The sequence below is a fragment of the Hemitrygon akajei genome, chromosome 10 (genome assembly GCF_048418815.1).
Source record: "Hemitrygon akajei chromosome 10, sHemAka1.3, whole genome shotgun sequence".
NCBI classification, from domain to species: domain Eukaryota; kingdom Metazoa; phylum Chordata; class Chondrichthyes; order Myliobatiformes; family Dasyatidae; genus Hemitrygon; species Hemitrygon akajei.
Window position 1 is genome coordinate 161,908,502 of NC_133133.1, and position 19,150 is coordinate 161,927,651.

Sequence of the window (19,150 nt, forward strand, 5' to 3'; positions counted from 1 at the left end):
CCACAGCCACCTGTGGCAACAAATTCCACTTATTCACCACCCTCTTGCTAAAGAAGTTCCTCTTCATCTCTGTTCTAAACAGATGTCTCCCTATTTTGAGGCTGCGCCCTCAGGTCCTAGACCCCTTCCATTATTGGAAGCATCCGCTCCACATCTACTCTATCTCAGCTATTCAACCTTCAATAGGTTTCAATATGATACCCCTTCCACCCCCACCAATTCTTCTAAATTCCAGCAAGTACAGGCCCAGAGCAATCAATCGCTCCTCATGTGACAAGCCTTTCAATCCTGAAATCATTTTCATAAACCTCCTTTGAACCCTCTCCAATGTCAGCACATCCTTTCTTAGACAAGGGGTCCAAAACTGCTCTAATACTCCAAGTGAGGCTTCACCAGTGCCTTATGAAGCCTCAGCATTACATCTTTGTTTTTATATTCTAGTCCTCTCGAAATGAGCACTAACATTGCATTTGCCTTCCTCACCATCAACTCAACCTGCGTATTAACCTTTAAAGAATCCTGCACGAGGACTCCTAAGTCCTTTTGCACTTCAGAATTTTGAATTTTCTCTCCATTTGGAACAGTCTACACTTCTATCAAGGTGCATGACCATACACTTCCTAACACTGTATTCCATCTGCCACTTCTTTGCCCATTCTCCTCATCTGTCCAATTCCTTCTGCAGCTCCCTGCTTCCTCAACACTACCTACCCTCCCACCTCTCTTCATATCATCCGCGTACTTGGCCACAAAGCCATTAATTCTGTCATCCAAATCATTGACATACAATGTAAAAACAAGTGGTCCCAATACTAACCCCTGTGGAACACTAGTAACCGGCAGCCAATGTGAAAAGGCTCCCTTTATTCCCACTCTTTGCCTCCTGCCGATCAGCCAATGCTCTACTCATGTTAGTATCTTTCCTGCAAAACCACGTGCTCTTTTCCTGCTAAGCAGCCTCATGTAGGGCACCTTGTCAAAGACTGGAGCAATATTCATGGACTATATATTTTTTGTGTGGCTGTATTTTACTGCTCATCTTATCTGTTGTGTATGACTGTTGCTACTGTGTTTTACACCTTGGCCCCAGAGTAACACCTCTGGCTGTTTTCACCAAAAGAGACTGATAAATAAACTTGGGAGACAGAAACAGCATACATATTCTAAGTTTTATCAGATTTAATTTAGCAGTTATTTCAGCTTTTTTCATGCAAATGGTTATACTTATTCAGATATACAGTAATGTAACAAGAGAACACAGGTTTAAGGTGCTGGGGAGTAGGCACAGAGGAGATATCAGGGGTAATTCTTTTATTAATTTTATTTTTTTTTGGATAAGATATTCACAAGTATTACACAGGGGTACGTTTTTTTTACTCAGAGAGTGGTGAGTGCGTGGAATGGGCTGCCGGCAACAGTGGTGGAGGTGGATATGATAGGGTCTTTTGAGAGTATTTTAGATAGGTACATGGAGCTTAGAAAAATAGAGGGCTATTGGTAAGCCTAGTAATTTCTAAGGTAGAGACATGTTCGGCACAACTTTGTGGGCTGAAGGCTCTATTGTGCTGTAGGCTTTCTATGTTTGTACATGAGAGCTTCCAAAAAAAAATTGGTGAGGTGGACAGAACTAAGTTATAAAGTTATAACTAAAAAACACAAATCACTTTACATGAATATAATACTTTATTGATATTGTAAACATCACAGGCTTGGAGCCCATACTTTTTTTTAAAATCTGTATCACAGTAAACCATACAAAGAGTCAAATTTCACACACTAGCTTTACTTTTAAACAAAAATGCATTTGTTCCCTTGGGTCTATCACTTCAGCAGTACAGAGTGCTGAAAAAAAATAGAAAATGTTTTGAACTGTTTTATTAATAAAGTTGTAGAAATTAACAAAATAAAATTCAGTTTCATTATTAATGTACCTATAGCATACATGGAAAATGGTGAGACGCTAGTGATCAGACTTTGTTTCTGAAATATCAAAAACACTTGTATCACTTTTTGTAAATTTGTGTGCAATGTTTTCTGCTGTTTTGTGTTTAATCACCTTAGCACATTAGAAAGAAACAGACGAGGACATTTACAGACTATTCAATATTTTTCCATTGAAGCTAATAAATAAGCAGTATAAACCAAGAAAACAAATACCGGTAGATCAGTACACTCTTGGATTCTTGACATATGAATTATAGTGATGTAATTTTTGCTTAAAACTGAAGAACTTTGTTTCTAACTTGGAATAGTACAGGATTCAGCTGGTGTTATCAAACCGAACAACTCCAAATATTACTTAGTAGCTTTGTTTAGTTTGGCTAAATAGCCGATAACTTCCAATGCCAGTTTCAATCAGATCTTTTTGGAGGTCAAAAGCACTTTCAAATAATTTTAGTTAAAATGGACTGGATTAAATTGTATTTTGCATAAATTATACTTTTCTATTAGTGCATAATTGTAATAAATATTAACAGATTCCAAGGATTAATTGCTTGCCGCTCAGACTGATGAATGTAATTTAAAAGGATGCACAGTGCATGTCACCCCAAAACACAACAGAGATTCTATTTTTACAGGTTTTTACTTGGGGAGAAAATTCAAAAATCAGATTTGCAAAGGGATTTGGGAGTTCTTGTGTAGGATGCCCCGAAGGTTGGTGGTGGCATTCATTGGAGAGGACTAGGGTACAAAATCTAAGATGTAACACCGAGGCTTTACATTGATCAGACCACACTGGAGTATTGTGAGCAGTTTTGAGCCCCTTTTTTAAGAAAATTGGAGGCTCATGAGAATTATTCCAGGAATGAAAGGGTTAAGATATGAGGGGAGATCTAATTGAAACCCATCAAATATTGAAAGGCCTAGAAGAGTGGATGTGAAGAGGATGTTTTCTATAGGCAGGAAGTCCAGGACCAGAAGGCACAGCCTCATAATTGAGGGACATCCATTTGGAAGAGATGTGGAAATATTTCTTTAGCCAGAAGGCGGTGAATCTGTGGAATTCATTGCTAGAGATGGCTGTGTAAGCCAAGTCATTGGGAATATTAAACATGGAGGTTAACAGGTTCTTGATTAATCGGGGCACAAAAGTTACAGGGAAAAGGCAAGAGAATGGGATTGAGAAGGTTAATAAGTCAGTCATGATGGAATGGCAGAGCAGACTCAGTAAGCCAGATAGCTTAATCCTGCTCCTATGTCTTATGGGTTGGCCATCTATTCCAATATGGACATCAATCAGATTGTTACCTGCTGTCAATCAGCATTGATAAAATGTGCGGCTTTTTAGATATTCAAAATACGTTTCACATGTTTAAAAATATTAAATGGTAAATTGCAAATATCCCTTGTCAGAAAATACATGATTAAACAAATCTTTTTTATATACATTGGATTTAGAAGAAATTCAGTCAGGAACTTTACAGATGCAACACAAGTCCTTTAAAAGTATTAGTAACATACTTCCAAAGAGAGCCTACTGTGGAACCGCATAAAACATATGTTACGTCACAGCCAGAGTACCAAGTTTAGCTCTGCTCGGCCAACTATAGTAAACATTAGGCACAGAGATTGAAAATTATGGGTTTATTGGATGGATATAAATTTTGAGAGGCCCGGACAAGGTGAAGAGGATGGACAAATTTATCTTAACAAAGTTGATACCCGAGGACCTGGTTTGATAAACTAGGAGGATTAATAGAGGGAATTAAGGAAAATGGTGAAGTATGAATCTCTCAACCTGAAATGGATGCAGAAACCCATATCATGTATGAAATGTACCTGATTGAGCATTCAAAGAAATCTATTCGGCAAGATTGCAAAAGAGCTAAAATCAGGACTATAAACTAAGCAGCTCTAATTTTGTTTGTTGTGGGCACAATTGTACCGTGAATTTCTGTAAATCTAAAGACATCATGCATCAGGTCCAGTTTATTCAGGTAAACAGTTTATCAGTAAAGATTCTTAAAAATAGGCAATGCTCAAATACAATAATGGCACATGAAAACTGATAAATTGTAATAAAAGGCAAATTTGTTCATGTGATTGAAGTTGCTGTATTTAATTGCTAGTTCTTCCACCTTATCAGTGAGTCCTAGAAAAGGTTTCTTATGGCCTTTGTGCCAATTTGCTCTTTTCTTCTTCTTGTTCACTAAGTTTGAAATGGGTGTAACACAAAATGCCACACAATGTACACAGAATTCCCAAACACTGATTAACTGAAAGAGGATCCTTAAATAAAACGTATCCTCCTAGAAGGGTGATACAGAACTTGAAATGTCCAAACATATTATACCTGGAATTTAAGTCAAGGAACAAAACAATGCTGAGTAAACTTTATTCCACTGGATAAAGAAAACAAATACCTGAGTAATAGAAGGTTCTTTTCCATTCGAGATTTTGTCAAACTATTTACCATCAAAATAGCTCTCCAGTATTTGAGTAAGTTTACATCTTCTGTATTTACATCAGTTTACATGTTACTTTACACAGCTGCAAACTTAGCATTTTTGCAAACTTCAAAATTCCTCACATTTATATTTTGGTGCCCTTAAATGAAGTAGTTTCATTTTCATTTGATTTAAATATCCAGTTAACATTGATCTCATCCGTATCTTCGACTGTTTTTTGAAGACTGGAAATAATGTTCCCTTCAAACTATTTTCCAAAATGGAGAGTTCAGTGTTACAATAACACAAGAGATTCTGCAGATGCTGGAAATCCACATAGCACACAAACTTCTGGAGGAACTCAGCAGGACAGGCAGCATCTATGGAAATGTATAAACAGCAGACAATTTGGGCTGAGACCATGCATCAGGACTGGAAAGAAAGGGGGAAGATGTCAGTATGGGGGGGGGGGGGAGGTGGTGAGGGAAGGAATACAAGCCAGAGGTGATAGGTGAAGCCAGGTGGGTGGGGTGAAGTAAGAAGCTGGGAGGTGTTAAGTAGGAAGGCATAGATCTGGCAAACAAGAAGTCTGACAGGAGAGGGGGACCACAGGAGAAAGTATCCAGTGCTCCCGATGTGGCCTCCTCTACAGGTAAGACCCAACATCGACTAGGAAACCACCTAGGAAATTGAGCACATTCAATCCATCTGCAAAAAGCAGGATTTCCCATTAGCCAACCATTTCATTTCAATCCCCATTCCCGTTTCAATATGCCAATCCATGGCCTCCTCTTGCACTCCGCCGAGGCTACTTTCCGGTTGGTGGAGCAGAAACTCCTATTTTGCCTAGATAGTCTCCAATCCAATGGCAAAAACATTAATTTTTCCAACTTCCAGTAACTTTCCCACTTCCCTTTCTCAATTTCCCTACTTAGCTTCCTACCCTTCTCCTCATGTGCCTATCACCTACACCTGGTTCCCCTCCTCCTTCCCTTTCTCCCATGGTCCACTCTCCTCTCCTCCTCCTCCCTTCACCTTTTCTGTCACCTCCCAGCTTCATCCTCCTCCCCCACCCAACTGGCTCCACCTATCACTTACTAGTTCGTAATCCTTCCTCTCCTTATTCTGGCATCTTCCCCCTTCATTTCCAGTCCTGAAGAAAGGTCTCATCCCAAAACATAGATTGTTTATTCAGTTCCACAGATGCTGCCTAACATGCTGAGTTACTCCAGCATTGTGTGTGTGTGTGTTCCTCAGTTTTACAATTATGTCTTTATAAAGTTAATAATCTAAAACTACAGAACTAAATTTGTTTTCCTCCATCTGATCCTGATATATCAATGTTACTTCAGATTTGTAGATAATTTCAAAAATATTTCACCGAGGCTTTAGCTGTGGCACAGAAAAATTAACTTTACTGCCTTGGAAATCTAATTTAATTTCTGAGAGACTCTAAGATTCAATTCCAATAATTTTCAAATGAATGCTCAATATAATCATATCTAAACCATTTTGCTTCTTCTGGCAAATAATATATATTCATTGTACATATTTCATGGTTTTCTAATCCTAAAGAACACTACTCTTTTCAAGTTATTTAATTTAGGTGCTTAACAATCTAGTTTGAGTGTTACATTTCCTTAATAAAAAAATTAAGGAATGAAGCCCTTAGAAAATCACACTGAGTATTTCTAAAACATGGCACAGTTGTAAAAATATTGAAAAATGTAGTCAACATAAGCAGTGTAGTGTGCTGGAGTACCTACATATCATGGTCACACAGGACATGCTTACTTCTTATTCAGAGGAAAATATATGAATTGCAGACCAGTTTAGAAAACAGAATTGGCAGAAACCTAATGCAGTTCACTCAAATCAAAAAGCTGTAGGGAGGAAGAAAGTCTATGTGGTGATTAGGCATTGGAAATTTTTTCAACACTTGTACGAACTCAAATTTTAACTAAATGGGAATAATTCATGCAATTAAGTCAAAATACAAAATTCAGAGTTTCAGCAACAGTGATTAACTTGTCAACTGTTCCACAATACAAGGATACGTAACAGGTGAGGTATTTCCAATGATCCAGTAAATGGACAAATTCACAAGGAAGGCAATTATTCCAGAAAACAATACCATCATCTACAAAAGAAAAACTTGTATTTACTTGTCATGTTCGACAATTATAAAGTAGTGGAGGATAAAAGTAATTCTTAAAATATTTCTAATAAAATTCATTATTTAAATAAAAGCATTAAGTGGAGGGTGAATTGCTGCAGCTGAATGCAGGCACCTAAGCTGCAACCTATCTAATTTTACAATTCAAAGAGAGTAATGCTCCATGTACAGTATACTGCTATAATGATTCGAACCAAGACCGAATTTACAATCTCTGGATGCAATCATCATTTCTGGCTTTACAGATGGTGCTGCTGTCATTACCAGGTTCCTGTGACTCCTCTGAAAGGTTATACCTGTTAGATCAGGATCAAATTGACCTTTGCTCTTGGTCTAGTTTTTCTGCTTGAGGCAAAATTAATTTCACATTTGTTAATACATAAAATATATGCACTTATCTGCTGTCTCACATGCTTGCAAACATTCAAGCTATTGTCCATGCATGTTGAGGGGATGAGTACTGCCTCATATATAAAAAATGTTTACATAAAAACATACACTCTTAAATAAAAATTGAGTCTGGATTCAAAGTCAAGGAATTGGAAGATATGATGCAGCATAGATGACCTTCTGAAGTTTGTGGTTTGACAAAGAATATAGGGCTTTATTTCTCTTCTGTGGTGAATACAAGAATGAGCTGTGTCCAGTAGGTCTTCAAAATATTGTTTTCCATGCACTAATCATTTTTGATTAACAAATGGACAAAATATTATTTTATAGATGATTCCTAGAGACAGAATTTATGAGCATTTGGAAACCCATGCTCTTTGTGATTTCTGTAAATGATTTTGGATGAGGAAGTAGAAGAGTAGGCTAGTAAATTTGCAGAAGACACAAAGGTTGGTGGTGTTGTGTAGTGTAGAACGTTGTCATAGATTACGACAGGACATTGAAAGGATGCAAAGCTGGGCTGAGAAGTGACTGACGGATTTGGAGTCATAGAAAAGTACAGCACAGTTCAATCCAGGAAAGTGCAAAGTGATTCACTTTGGAAGGTCAAACTTGAAATCAGAATACAGAGTTGATCACAGGATTCCAAACAGCGTGCAGCAAAAAAGATCTTGGGGTTCACATCCCCAGATCCTTCAAAGTTGCAGCACAAGTTGATAGGGTGGTTAACTTGGAATACAGGTGGCCCCCGTTTTTTTGAACGTTTGCTTTACGACAGCTCGCTGTTACGAAAGACCTATATTAGTACCTCTTTTTGGTAACCAAAGAGGATTTTTGCTTTTATGAAAAAAAGACACCTGCTTAATACATGTGTTTACCCCGAGAAAGACTACCTTGTGCGTGCAGTTGTGTGTCATGCGTGTACGTGCTTACGCATGTACATACGTATGCGTCTACGTGCTGAGTTTTTTTCTCCAAATCGATTTTGGCTCGCTGGCTTCCCGATTGTGATAAGTGAAACTACACCGTACATATAATATTTCTACTTTATATAAGGCTATATATTTATCATATTCATTCCTGCTTTTACTATATATTAGTGTTATTTTAGGTTTTATGTGTTATTGGTATTTGGTAGGTTATTTTTTGGGTCTGGGAACGCTCAAGAATTTTTCCCATATATACTAATGGTAATTGCCTCTTCGCTTTATGACATCTCGGCTTACAAACAGTTTCATAGGAATGCTCTACCTTCCGGATAGTGGGGGAAACCTGTATTGTGTTCAATTCTGGTCACCTCCTTATAGGAACTATGTGGAAGCTTTACAAATGCCTAGATTAGAAAGCAATGTCTCATAAGTATAGGCTGAACAAGTTAGGACTTCTCTCTTTGGAGAGCAGGAGGATGAGAGGTGACTTGATGATAAGATGCATAGATCGAATGGACAGCCAGAGACTACATCCCAGGGCAGAAATAGCTAATGCAGGGGGGCATAATTTAAAGTGTTGGCAGGAAAGTAAAAGGGAGATGTCAGAGCCAAGTTTTTTTAAAAAATAACTCAAAAGCGGGACACACTCAGCGATTCAGAAACAGCTTCTTCTCCTCTGCAATCCATTTCCTAAATGAACATTGAACCCATTTACACGACCTCATTTTTAGTGGCATGCAAAAGTTTGGGCACCCCTGGTCAAAATTTCTGTTACTGTGAATAGCTAAGCGAGTAAAAGATGACCTGATTTCCAAAAGGCATAAAGTTAAAGATGACACATTTCTTTAATATTTTAAGCAAGATTACTTTTTTATTTCCATCTTTCACAGTTTCAAAATAACAAAAAAGGAAAAGGGCCTGAAGCAAAAGTTCGGGCACCTTACATGGTCAGTACTTAGTAACACCCCCTTTGGCAAGTATCACAGCTTGTAAACGCTTTCTGTAGCCAGGAAAAGTCTTTTAATTCTTGTTTGGGGAATTTTCACCCATTTGTCCTTGCAAAAGGCTTCTAGTTCAGTGAGATTCTTGGGGCCGTCTTGCATGCACTGCTCTTTTGACGTCTATTCTCAGATTTTTGATGATGTTTAGGTCGGGGGACTGTGAGGGCCATGGCAAAACCTTCAGCTTGCGCCTCTTGAGGTAGTCAATTGTGGATTTTGAGGTGTGTTTAGGATCATTATCCTGTTGTAGAAGCCATCCTCTTTTCATCTTCAGCTTTTTTACAGACGGTGTGATGATTGCTTCCAGAATTTGCTGGTATTTAATTGAATTCATTCTTCCCTCTACCGGTGAAATGTTCCCCGTGCCACTGGCTGCAACACAAGCCCAAAGCATGATCGATCTACCCCCATGCTTAACAGTTGGAGAGGTGTTCTTTTCATGAAATTCTGCCCCCTTTTTTCTCCAAACATACCTTTGCTCACTGTGGCCAAAAAATTCTATTTTAACTTCATCAGTCCACAGGACTTGTTTCCAAAATGCATCAGGCTTGTTTAGATATTCCTTTGCAAACTTCAGACGCTGAATTTTGTGGTGAGAACGCAGGAAAGGTTTTCTTCTGATGACTCTTCCATGAAGGTCATATTTGTGCAGGTGTCTCTGCACAGTAGAACAGTGCACCACCACTCCAGAGTCTGCTAAATCTTCCCGAAGGTCTTTTGCAGTCAAACAGGTGTTTTGATTTGCCTTTCTAGCAATCCTACGAACAGTTCTTTCGGAAAGTTTTCTTGGTTTCCAGACCTCAACTTGACCTCCACCGTTCCTGTTAACTGCCATTTCTTAATTACATTACGAACTGAGGAAACGGCTACTTGAAAACGCTTTGCTATATTCTTATAGCCTTCTCCTGCTTTGTGGGCATCATTTATTTTAATTTTCAGAGTGCTAGGCAGCTGCTTAGAGGAGCCCATGGCTGCTGATTGTTGGAACAAGGTTTCAGGAGTCAAGGTATTTACAAAGCTTTGAAATTTGCATCACCTGACTTTTCCTAATGATGACTGTGAACAAGCCATAGCCCTAACAAGCTAATTAAGGTCTGAGACCTTGGTAAAAGTTATCTGAGAGCTCAAACCTCGTGGGGTGCCTAAACTTTTGCATGGTGCTCCTTTCCTTTTTTTTCCAGTCTAAAATTGTATAAAACAAAAGCAATACACTAATCTTGCTCAAATCGTTGAAAAGAATGTTTCGTCTTTATGACTTTTGGAGGTCAGTTCATCTTCTACTCACAGAAACATAAATTTTGACCAGGGGTGCCCAAACTTTTGCATGCCATTTTATATACTTGTTGTAATTGATTTACTTTGTTCCTGTATTATCATGTAGGCATATGGTTGAAAGAAAAATAGAGCATTATATGGGAGGGGAGGGTTAGATTGATCAAGGAGTAGGTTAAAGGGTTGGCACAATATTGCGGGCCAAGTGGCTTATACTGTGCTGTACTGTTCTATGTTCTAAAACTGCACATCAATTTTCTACTACTTCAAATAGGTCAGAAGCACCCCTGTAGTTTTGATTAGATTTAACAGTTTTACAGTATTCTTGACTTCTCTGCTGGAAAAAAAAAGTTAAACTTCAGTACTCCAGAATTATAACAATTTCATGTATTATGACTCCACATATTAAATAAATCTTACCACTGCTGTACCAGACCATTTTCCAAAAATTCCTCCCTCTCCAATCACTGGCTCAAAAAAAGGAACAACAAACATCAGGATGGCAGAGGACATGGGAGCCTGGTAGTATAGCAGCTGCATTGAATTCACCTGTAGTTCGTGTTGCTTGGCTCCTACCCACTAAAAAAAATAAAAACAAAGAAACTCCTATTATGTAATCAGTAAATAACCATTTTCAAGTTGCTTACCTGAGCCTGATAAGTAATTAGAAAAATGATATTTGGAAAATTCCCAGATCCAGCAATCTATGCCAAGTGATGTCATTTAACAGCAAAGGGGAGAAATTCACTACCTTCATTTTCCGTCTATTTAACCTCTGTACCAGGGTTCCCAACCTGAAGTCCACAGATCCCTTGCTTAGTGGCATAAAGAAAGAGGGTGGGAACACCTGATCTATACTGCTCCTTGATGGGAACAGTAGATTAGAAAACCACTAAATTTATTTAATGTAGGAGAAAATAATATGCCATGGTTCACTTTTATTATGTTTTATTTGTTAAGCAGACATTAAAAAGAATTCCAGAACAGTATCGCTAAATTAGCACGGTCTGAATGTAAGAGTTGCTGGCCTACAACCATAATAAATATTTTCACAGTGCCAATTCGACATATAATTCTATGGCAGTTTTCAGGAAAGATAGGAATTTATAGCTAAGACAACAGATCATTGCCCAGTCTCAGTTAATTCAACACCAATAAGAGACTAATAACAGATCTTTGTATAGTGTGTAGTACTTTTTAAAAAAAATCAAATTCAGAGACATTCTTGGCATTGGAGTTGTTTCTCATCTCCATGAGCTCAAAGGCAAAATAAAACTCTACAAATGTCAATACCACTTAATCTAAAGTTTTTCAGCTGCTATGTCAACAATACTTTCTGAAACTTTGAAACAGTTCACAAAAAAAGCAAATAATATTCAGTTCCTCAGATTAAAGAACTAAATTACAGGATTTGGAAAGCTTTATGTTACATGAAAAGTTAAATCTTTCTGACACCTCTTTATAACATTAAAAAATAAGAAATACACCAACAGCAAAGTAAGATTTACCGTATATTTACGTGACACTGTGATCTCACGCATCCATGTCACTTTACAACCAATTGAAGTGTTTTATATTGAAATATAAGAAATGCAGGACTGTAATCCCACGAACAACTAAGTGAAATGACCAGATAAAATTAGTTGAAGGATAAATATGGACCATTATGTCAGGTATAACTCCCACACTCTTCTTTGGAGTCACGACAAAGGATCTTTTATCTCCAGTTAAGTGGAGATATGGCCACAGTTTAACATTTTATCTGAAAGAAGGTGCCCTGAAACAGTTGCTCTACTCTTCCAGTACAGTGAAGTATCAGCCTATGTACTTCAAGTCTTTGAAGTACAGCTAGAGTCCACAAGCAAGACCACTATCAAATGAACTGCATATGGCACTTGATACTCTGGAAAACCATCCTTAAAACAATTAAGGAATTATAACAGAGGAAGTGAGTAAAACGATAAGATATAGGAGCAGAATTAGGCCATTTGGCTATCGAGTCTGCTCCACTATTTCATTATAGCCGATCCATTTCCCTCTCAGCCCCAATCTCCTGCCTTCTCCCCGTAACCCTTCATGTCCTGACTAATCAAGATTATGCCTTAAATATACCCAATGACTTGGCCTCCACAGTCGGCTCTGGCAACAAATTCCACAGATTCACCACTCTCTGGCTAAAGAAATTCCTCATCTCCATTCTAAATGGGCATCCCTCTATTCTGAGGCTGTCCCCTCTGGTCCAAATGTACCAAACATAAAGATAAATTAGTCAAATCATTCAAAATAGTTTTAAATAATATTCCCTCAAGTAAATATCATTCAAATAAGATTTTAAATATGCACTTGGTATATAAGCTATTTTTGAAATTACTTTAAAAAATCCTGCTGTTGTTTTAAAACCATTAGGTTGTTTAGAATCTCACCCTTCATATTATGAGCAGAAAGCATTTTAATATAAACTATTAAGAAAAATATCAGACTACTAACCACTTGATATAGAGAGGTAACCAAAACACCAAGAGTTGCAAAAAGTATTCCTAGAAAATTAAACTGCACATCAAAGTAAGAGTTGAGAACTACACCCAACGTAATAGGGATCTGTAATAAATAAACAGGAGATAATTAGATAAGGAATTTATAACATCTACAAGTTTATAGCTAGTACAAACTGTGACATTTTTGCAGAGATTGTCTTAAAAAAAAGATTAAACTTTTATGAATGGAGTTTATGCTGAGATGAAAACCAGCAATTACTGACTTTAAGACAATATCTTTCAAAAAAATCTTTTTTATATATCAAAATACATTCTAGTTAAGTAGATATATACTAATGAATTTGTTTTATGAATTATTGTGGAAAAACAATTTCAAGAATTCTTCCATTAATATTACCAATAAGGATGCACCCAAAAAGGTGAGCTACCTAAAATTACTGATTCAAGCACCAGGTATTTTAATAAACACTGCATAAAGAGCACAGTATTGATTATTCACTTACATAGTTACTTCTCTCATGTTAAACTTTTATATTTGAATTTATTTCTAATAACTTTAAACTTCCCATGAATGCGTATTAGAAAAGTCAGTACGATAAATTGCATTAACAATTATGTTAATCAAGACTGAAAAACCCATGGTAGCTGCTGGAAATCTGAAATAAAAGCAGAAGACAGTGGAATGAAAAAAAATCAGCCAACATTCTCTCTAAACCCTTTGCACTTCAGATTTCATTTATCTTCTCCTTTTTACAGCCAGCCTCTCTTTTACCAGTGCCATTCAGTCTCAATCTGATAATATACCTTTCTTTTTGTTCCTTTACAACATGAAACTTGTTTCTTCAAATTTTCCCATTTCTGTTGAAAGACTATCAGTCTGAGGTGGCAACTTTTCCTTTTCATACAAACTGCTTGACCTGGTGAGCATTACCACCATTTTATGTTTGAGTTTTCTCACAACTACTATACCTTGTCATTGTAACACAAGAGGATAACTACTTGCCCCATCATTGAAATTTTCCTATAACCAATGATCTCTCTTTAAGGAGTCTTTATCTCATGTTCTTGTTATTTATTTATATTTGCAGTTTGTCTTCTGCACTCTGGATGATCTTTCATTGATCCTGTTATAGTTACCATTCTACAGATTTACTGAGTATGTCCACAAGAAAATGAATCTCCGGGTTGTATATGTGACATATACATGTACTTTGATACATATACGTGTACTTCGATAATAAAATTTACTTTGAACTTTGAACAAAATGAGACCTAGGCTCCCCAGTTCTGACCTTTGAAATGCTTTAGTTTTAATCACTCAAAGATTAAAAACCAAGCTGCCAAAGGTCCTTACTTCTGTTTGGCATTCTCTCCATAAACTTAAATTCCTCTATTGCTATTCTAAACTCCTCTTAAAATTTGCCTCTCTTTTTAAGCCAGTAAGAATATTGCTTGAAGCTGTAAACTCAGAACCTGCTGTCAAATTATTTGGAAATTCTCATGGTTCAGTATTGTGCTCATCTGATCCCATCTCTTGCTCTTTCTTTAAAGGTTTGCTCCCTTTAAACTCACCAGGTTCACTTGTAGTTTTATTATGATGTAACATCTTTTAAAAAGTGAATTAAAAAGGTGCTGTGGTAATATTAAAAGTAACACCCAGAAAATCTGTTGGTTGAACCCCAAGTCTCAAGGTGCTGGACGATCAGAGTTTTATTCTCTTTTATTCTCCTGTTAAGTGCTTCAAGATGTTTTGAAAAGTGGATAGGTTCCCATAACTAAAGCGGCACAGTAGTGTAGTGGTTAGCACAATGCTTTATCGTACAGGTGATCCGGGTTCAATTCCCAGCTGACAGAGCTTGTACGTTCTCCCCATGACTGTGTGGGTTTTCCTCCGGGTGCTCTGGTTTCCTTCCACAATCTAAAGATTTACCGACTGGTAGGTTAATTGGTCATTGTAAATTGTCCTGTGATTGGGCTAGAATTAAATCTGGAGCTGAAGGGGCTTGGCCCAAAACGTCAACTGTACTTTTTTTCCATAGATGCTGCCTGGCCTGCAGAGTTCCTCCAGCATATTGTGTGTGTTGAACATTTTATGTAGGTTCTATACTTATAATGGATAGTTAGATAGTTAAATGAGCGAAGAAACATATCAAATGCATCTAATATCTGATCCAATAAAACCAATTCTATTTATTATAAGCATGTAAGTTATTCAGAGAATAAATACCAAGTAAAACATAGCAAATTTTGGTAGGTTGTTTTATTTGAATACTAGTTTCTAGATTAAATAAGATTTTCATAATTGACAAAACATTTTGCAGGGAAGTTACATATTTAACTTCATTTTATTAAGATAAATGTTAGTCTTAATATAGATTTCTAAAAATGTGCAGAGCAAATGGAAGATCAGGAGTTGATTTAGATTTCAGCACAAATTAAAATAATCCAATATTGTGGGATTCTCATCAAGTACAAACTTGTCAAAGTGGAGTTCAGCAAATCAGGCAGCATCTATGGAGGGGAATAAACAGTGTTTTATCAGGAGCACAAAACGACCACTGTTTATTTCCCTCCATAGATGCTGCCTGAGTTGAGTTCCTCCAGCATTGTGTGCTTTGCTCAGTATTTTCAGTACATGTAGAAGCTCTTGCTTTTAAAAAGGAGTACATTATTGGTGCCAAGTGGCTTACATTTTTGATGTATTTATTTATCTTACTACAAACGGAAATGCAATGCACGGTAAATTTAAAGGCAACTTGGAAATATGTTTGGTATGGCAGCACTGGATCATGTGATTATTGATAAATCTATTTACTTTAGGCAGTCCTAAGGGGAGATGACAAATTGCATTTATTTCATAAGACTGAATGTTCTGTAGATCTTAAATACTGCTTGGCATTTACAGAGATTCTCAAAACTGGAGCAAAATTGATCCGCTGCAAGTGTTATAAAGTGAAATAAAGCATACTGAACCACTGATTTCTCAGCTATATCGTCTGCTCTGTTTAACTTCAAATGCACAAAGTTTCATTTATCGTGTTTTTTTAAACATTGTAGCCTTGTGTACTAAAGAGATGTATACTGTCATCTTCTCATACATGTATGAGAAGATGACAGTACTTGCAGATGCTTTTAGCTAATTGTTTGCCCGTTCATCCAAAATCTACCCAAATGTCCAGAAAAAAGACTGGTCAAAGAAGTTAAGCACTTTTAGAAGAGTTACTCCCTGCAACAATTCCAAATTAAAAACTGCATTGTTTAGGGTCAATCCTAAATACAGTACTCAACACCAAACGATTGCTATTTTGTCCAAAATTACCGTCTCTAAAACAAACTGTATATCAGTAAAAATATTTCCATCCAATCAGAAATGATAAACCTTCGAGTCTGTGTGTCTTGGAATCGGTTCTGCAGTTAATTTCAACATCTGCAAAACTGAAAATGAGTGACAAGGAAACATTTGCTTAGCTTCTCTTGGGTACCCATTTTTTTAAAAAAAGGTACTATATGAAATGAAAAAATTTCTAGCCCCGCAATGGCATTTTCCTGTTTACTTTCAGACTTTCTTACCAATGTCAGTTTTATCCTGGTGGAGAAAGTCTTTCTGTAGTAGAAGGTCTGGATGCCTATAATGACCGGTGTGGTCATGGCCTTGGCCAGTTGGTAGGTGCCGATGGTGTTGTTCTGCAGGGACAGGTTGGTGAAGACAACAAAGCCGCAGAAACTGAGCGCCAGCAGCAGGATCCGGCTGGGCCGCAGGCTCTTGGGGTAGAAGACGCCGAGCGCCTGGCAGAGCCACAGGCCCACGCCGGTCATAACGAAGTGCACCAGGGTTAGGCTCATGTTGGGGAAGCCGTACTCCATGTAGATCCACTTGTTGACCAAGACGATGCAGATGGAGGCCATAAGGTTGACCAGCAGCCCGAGCGTCAGGCGCCCGCTGTCGCGCAGCTTCAGAATCTCCAAGGCCGCCATGGCCCTCCTGGAAACGGCGGGCTCCGCTCGGCCGCCCGAACCCGCAATGGAGAAACAGAGCCCCACTATGCACTACCTCCCCACCATTGCCAACGCATGTTGCCACTACACGGCTAGAATACACGGAGGAATGGAAAGGCGGAGCGTCCCGAATCCCGGTCCCGCCCTACGCTCCGCCCGCTCAGGGGCGGAATTTCCTTCAGAGCAGCTGAACCTGTCTTCTCGTCCAGGAGAGAAGGGGAAGACTTAAATTAAGTCTTTTTCCATTTAAGTTTACTCGGGATGGGAGGCTGGTCAAGAAAGTTCAGTCACTTGGCATTCAGGATGGGGTAGTAAATTGGATTTGACATTAGAACCCGGGAAGTAGTAGACAATGCGAGGAAATCTGTTGTCTCTCTGATTGGAAATCTGTGACTAAAAGTCTGCCGCAGGTTCGTTGAGTTCATCGTCTATATCAACGATCTGGATGATAATGTGCTAAACCGGATCAGCAAATGTGTACACGACACCAAAATTTGGGGGATAGTAGTCAGCGAGGATGGCTATCAAAACTTTCCCTTTCAGCCAGATATGGACCAGCTGGAAAATGGGCTGAAAATGGCAGATGGAATTTAATGCGGACCAATGTGAGATATAGAATTAGAATAATATAGAAATCAACCAGCACATCACAGGCCCTTTGGGCCACAATGCTGTGCCGACCACGTATGTTTTGCACTTTGGAAGGACAACTCAGGGCAAGACTTTCACAGTGAATGATATCTCTGAGGTGTCCAGTAGAACAAATGGATCTGGGAACAGAGATCCACAATTCCTTGAAAGTGGCATTACAGGTAGATAGGGTCATAAAGAGAGCTTTTGGCACATTGGCCTTAATAAAACAGTGAATTGAGTACTTTTAAGATGTTGGCGAAGCCATATTTGGAGTATTGTGTGCAGTTCTGGACACTACAACAGGAAAGATATAAATAAGGTTCTAAAGAGTAGAGAAAATTTACAGGGATCTTGCTGGGACATGAGAATCTGAGTTTTAGGGAAAGTTTGAATAGGTTAGGACTTTTTCCCCTGGAGCCCAAGAGAGTGAGGGGAGATCTTAGAGAGGTATATAAAGTTGAGGGTGTAGATGGGGTGAATATATGTATGCTTTTTCTCATCATGTTGAGTGAGATGAGTTCAAAGTTAATTTATTATTGAAGTACATATATGTTACTATATAATAATTTCAGATTTATTTTCTTGTGGACATTTGCACTGGGAAAATGCAATAGAATTTATGAAAAATATACATAAAGACTGATAAAACAGCCAGTGAGCAAAGGAAGAAGAACTGTGCAAATAAACAATAGTCTGCGAACATGAGTTGCAGAGTCCTTGGAAGTTAATCTTTAGGTTGTAGAATCAGCTCAGAGTAATGGTGATTGAAGTTATCCATGTGAGTTCAGGAGCCTCTTGATACCCCTCAATAACTGCTCCCAGTCCTAGTGGTATGGGACCCAAGCTTTACTGTATCTCCTTTCAGATGGTAGAAGAGAATGTGGCTTGGATGGTGGATGGTGGGGGGTGGGGGGTTGATGATGTATGTTCTTTCTTGTGGCAGTGCTCCATGTAAATGTATCCAGAGTATTAATGATGTGGAGGGCTTTGCCTGTGTTGGATGGGTGATATTTTTAATAGAAATAAATGACTCAAACTTAAGTACACTTTCATATAAAACTGGAAAAAATGGTTAATCATAAGGATTTGTTGAAAAACTTAACAGGAATATACAAACCAAAGGAAGGAGCAAGTACACAGTTAATAGAATTTAATAAATGGGTGTGTGAAATAATATTTTGATTGGAAAAATAAGGAGAGGTAATGTAAGGGAATTGATAAACAGACTGCAGATGCAGAAAATAATAAACTGCTTGAGGAACTCAGTGGGTTAAAGAGTATTTGTGGAGGCTAATTGAGTGAATTAAAATGCTGTTGATGCTATTCTTAGTAAAACTATCAACACATCGTATTGATTCAGGGAGGGCTAGCATTTACTGTACAATTCCTAATTGCCCAAGATAATGATGGTGAATCCTATTCATGAAACAGTGCAGTCGTTCTGGAGAAAGCATTGTTGTTGAGTAGTGTTCCAGTATTTAGCCAAAATGATGACGAAGGAACAGCAGAAATATTTTCAAATCAGGATGGTGTGCAACTTAGAGAGAACCCAGAGTGTTGTTTATGTCACATTTACTTCCCTTTGTGGTAGAAGTCACACATTTGTAAGGTGCTTTTGCAGTGGCCCAAGCCAGTAACCCCAGCACATTTTGTAGATGATATGGAGAGAAGCAAAGTGATGGAGTGGGTGTTTAAAGTGTGAATGGGGTTGCAAATTAATTAGGCTGCATTGTCCTTGATTTTGTTGATCTGCTTGAGTTGTGCTCATCCAGGTAAATGGAGATGATTGCACTGATGTCAGGCAGGCAATGGGTGTCATAAAATGAGTCACTCTTCATAGGATACTCTTCCTCTGACCTGTAGTGGCAAT

General features: G+C 38.0%; 1 protein-coding gene across 1 annotated transcript; it reads right to left on the reverse strand.

Annotated features, from left to right (window-relative positions):
* Positions 1–1,664: 1,664 nt before the first annotated feature.
* On the reverse strand, positions 1,665–16,786 carry slc35e3 (solute carrier family 35 member E3). The gene is made up of 5 exons (XM_073059549.1): positions 16,222–16,786; positions 12,644–12,754; positions 10,577–10,735; positions 6,446–6,528; positions 1,665–4,294 (listed from the first exon to the last, which is right to left on the reverse strand). Exons 1-5 carry the CDS (start codon positions 16,624–16,626, stop codon positions 4,108–4,110), a joined length of 945 nt encoding a protein of 314 aa, XP_072915650.1. The 5' UTR covers positions 16,627–16,786; the 3' UTR covers positions 1,665–4,107.
* Between the last annotated feature and the right edge of the window lie 2,364 nt (positions 16,787–19,150).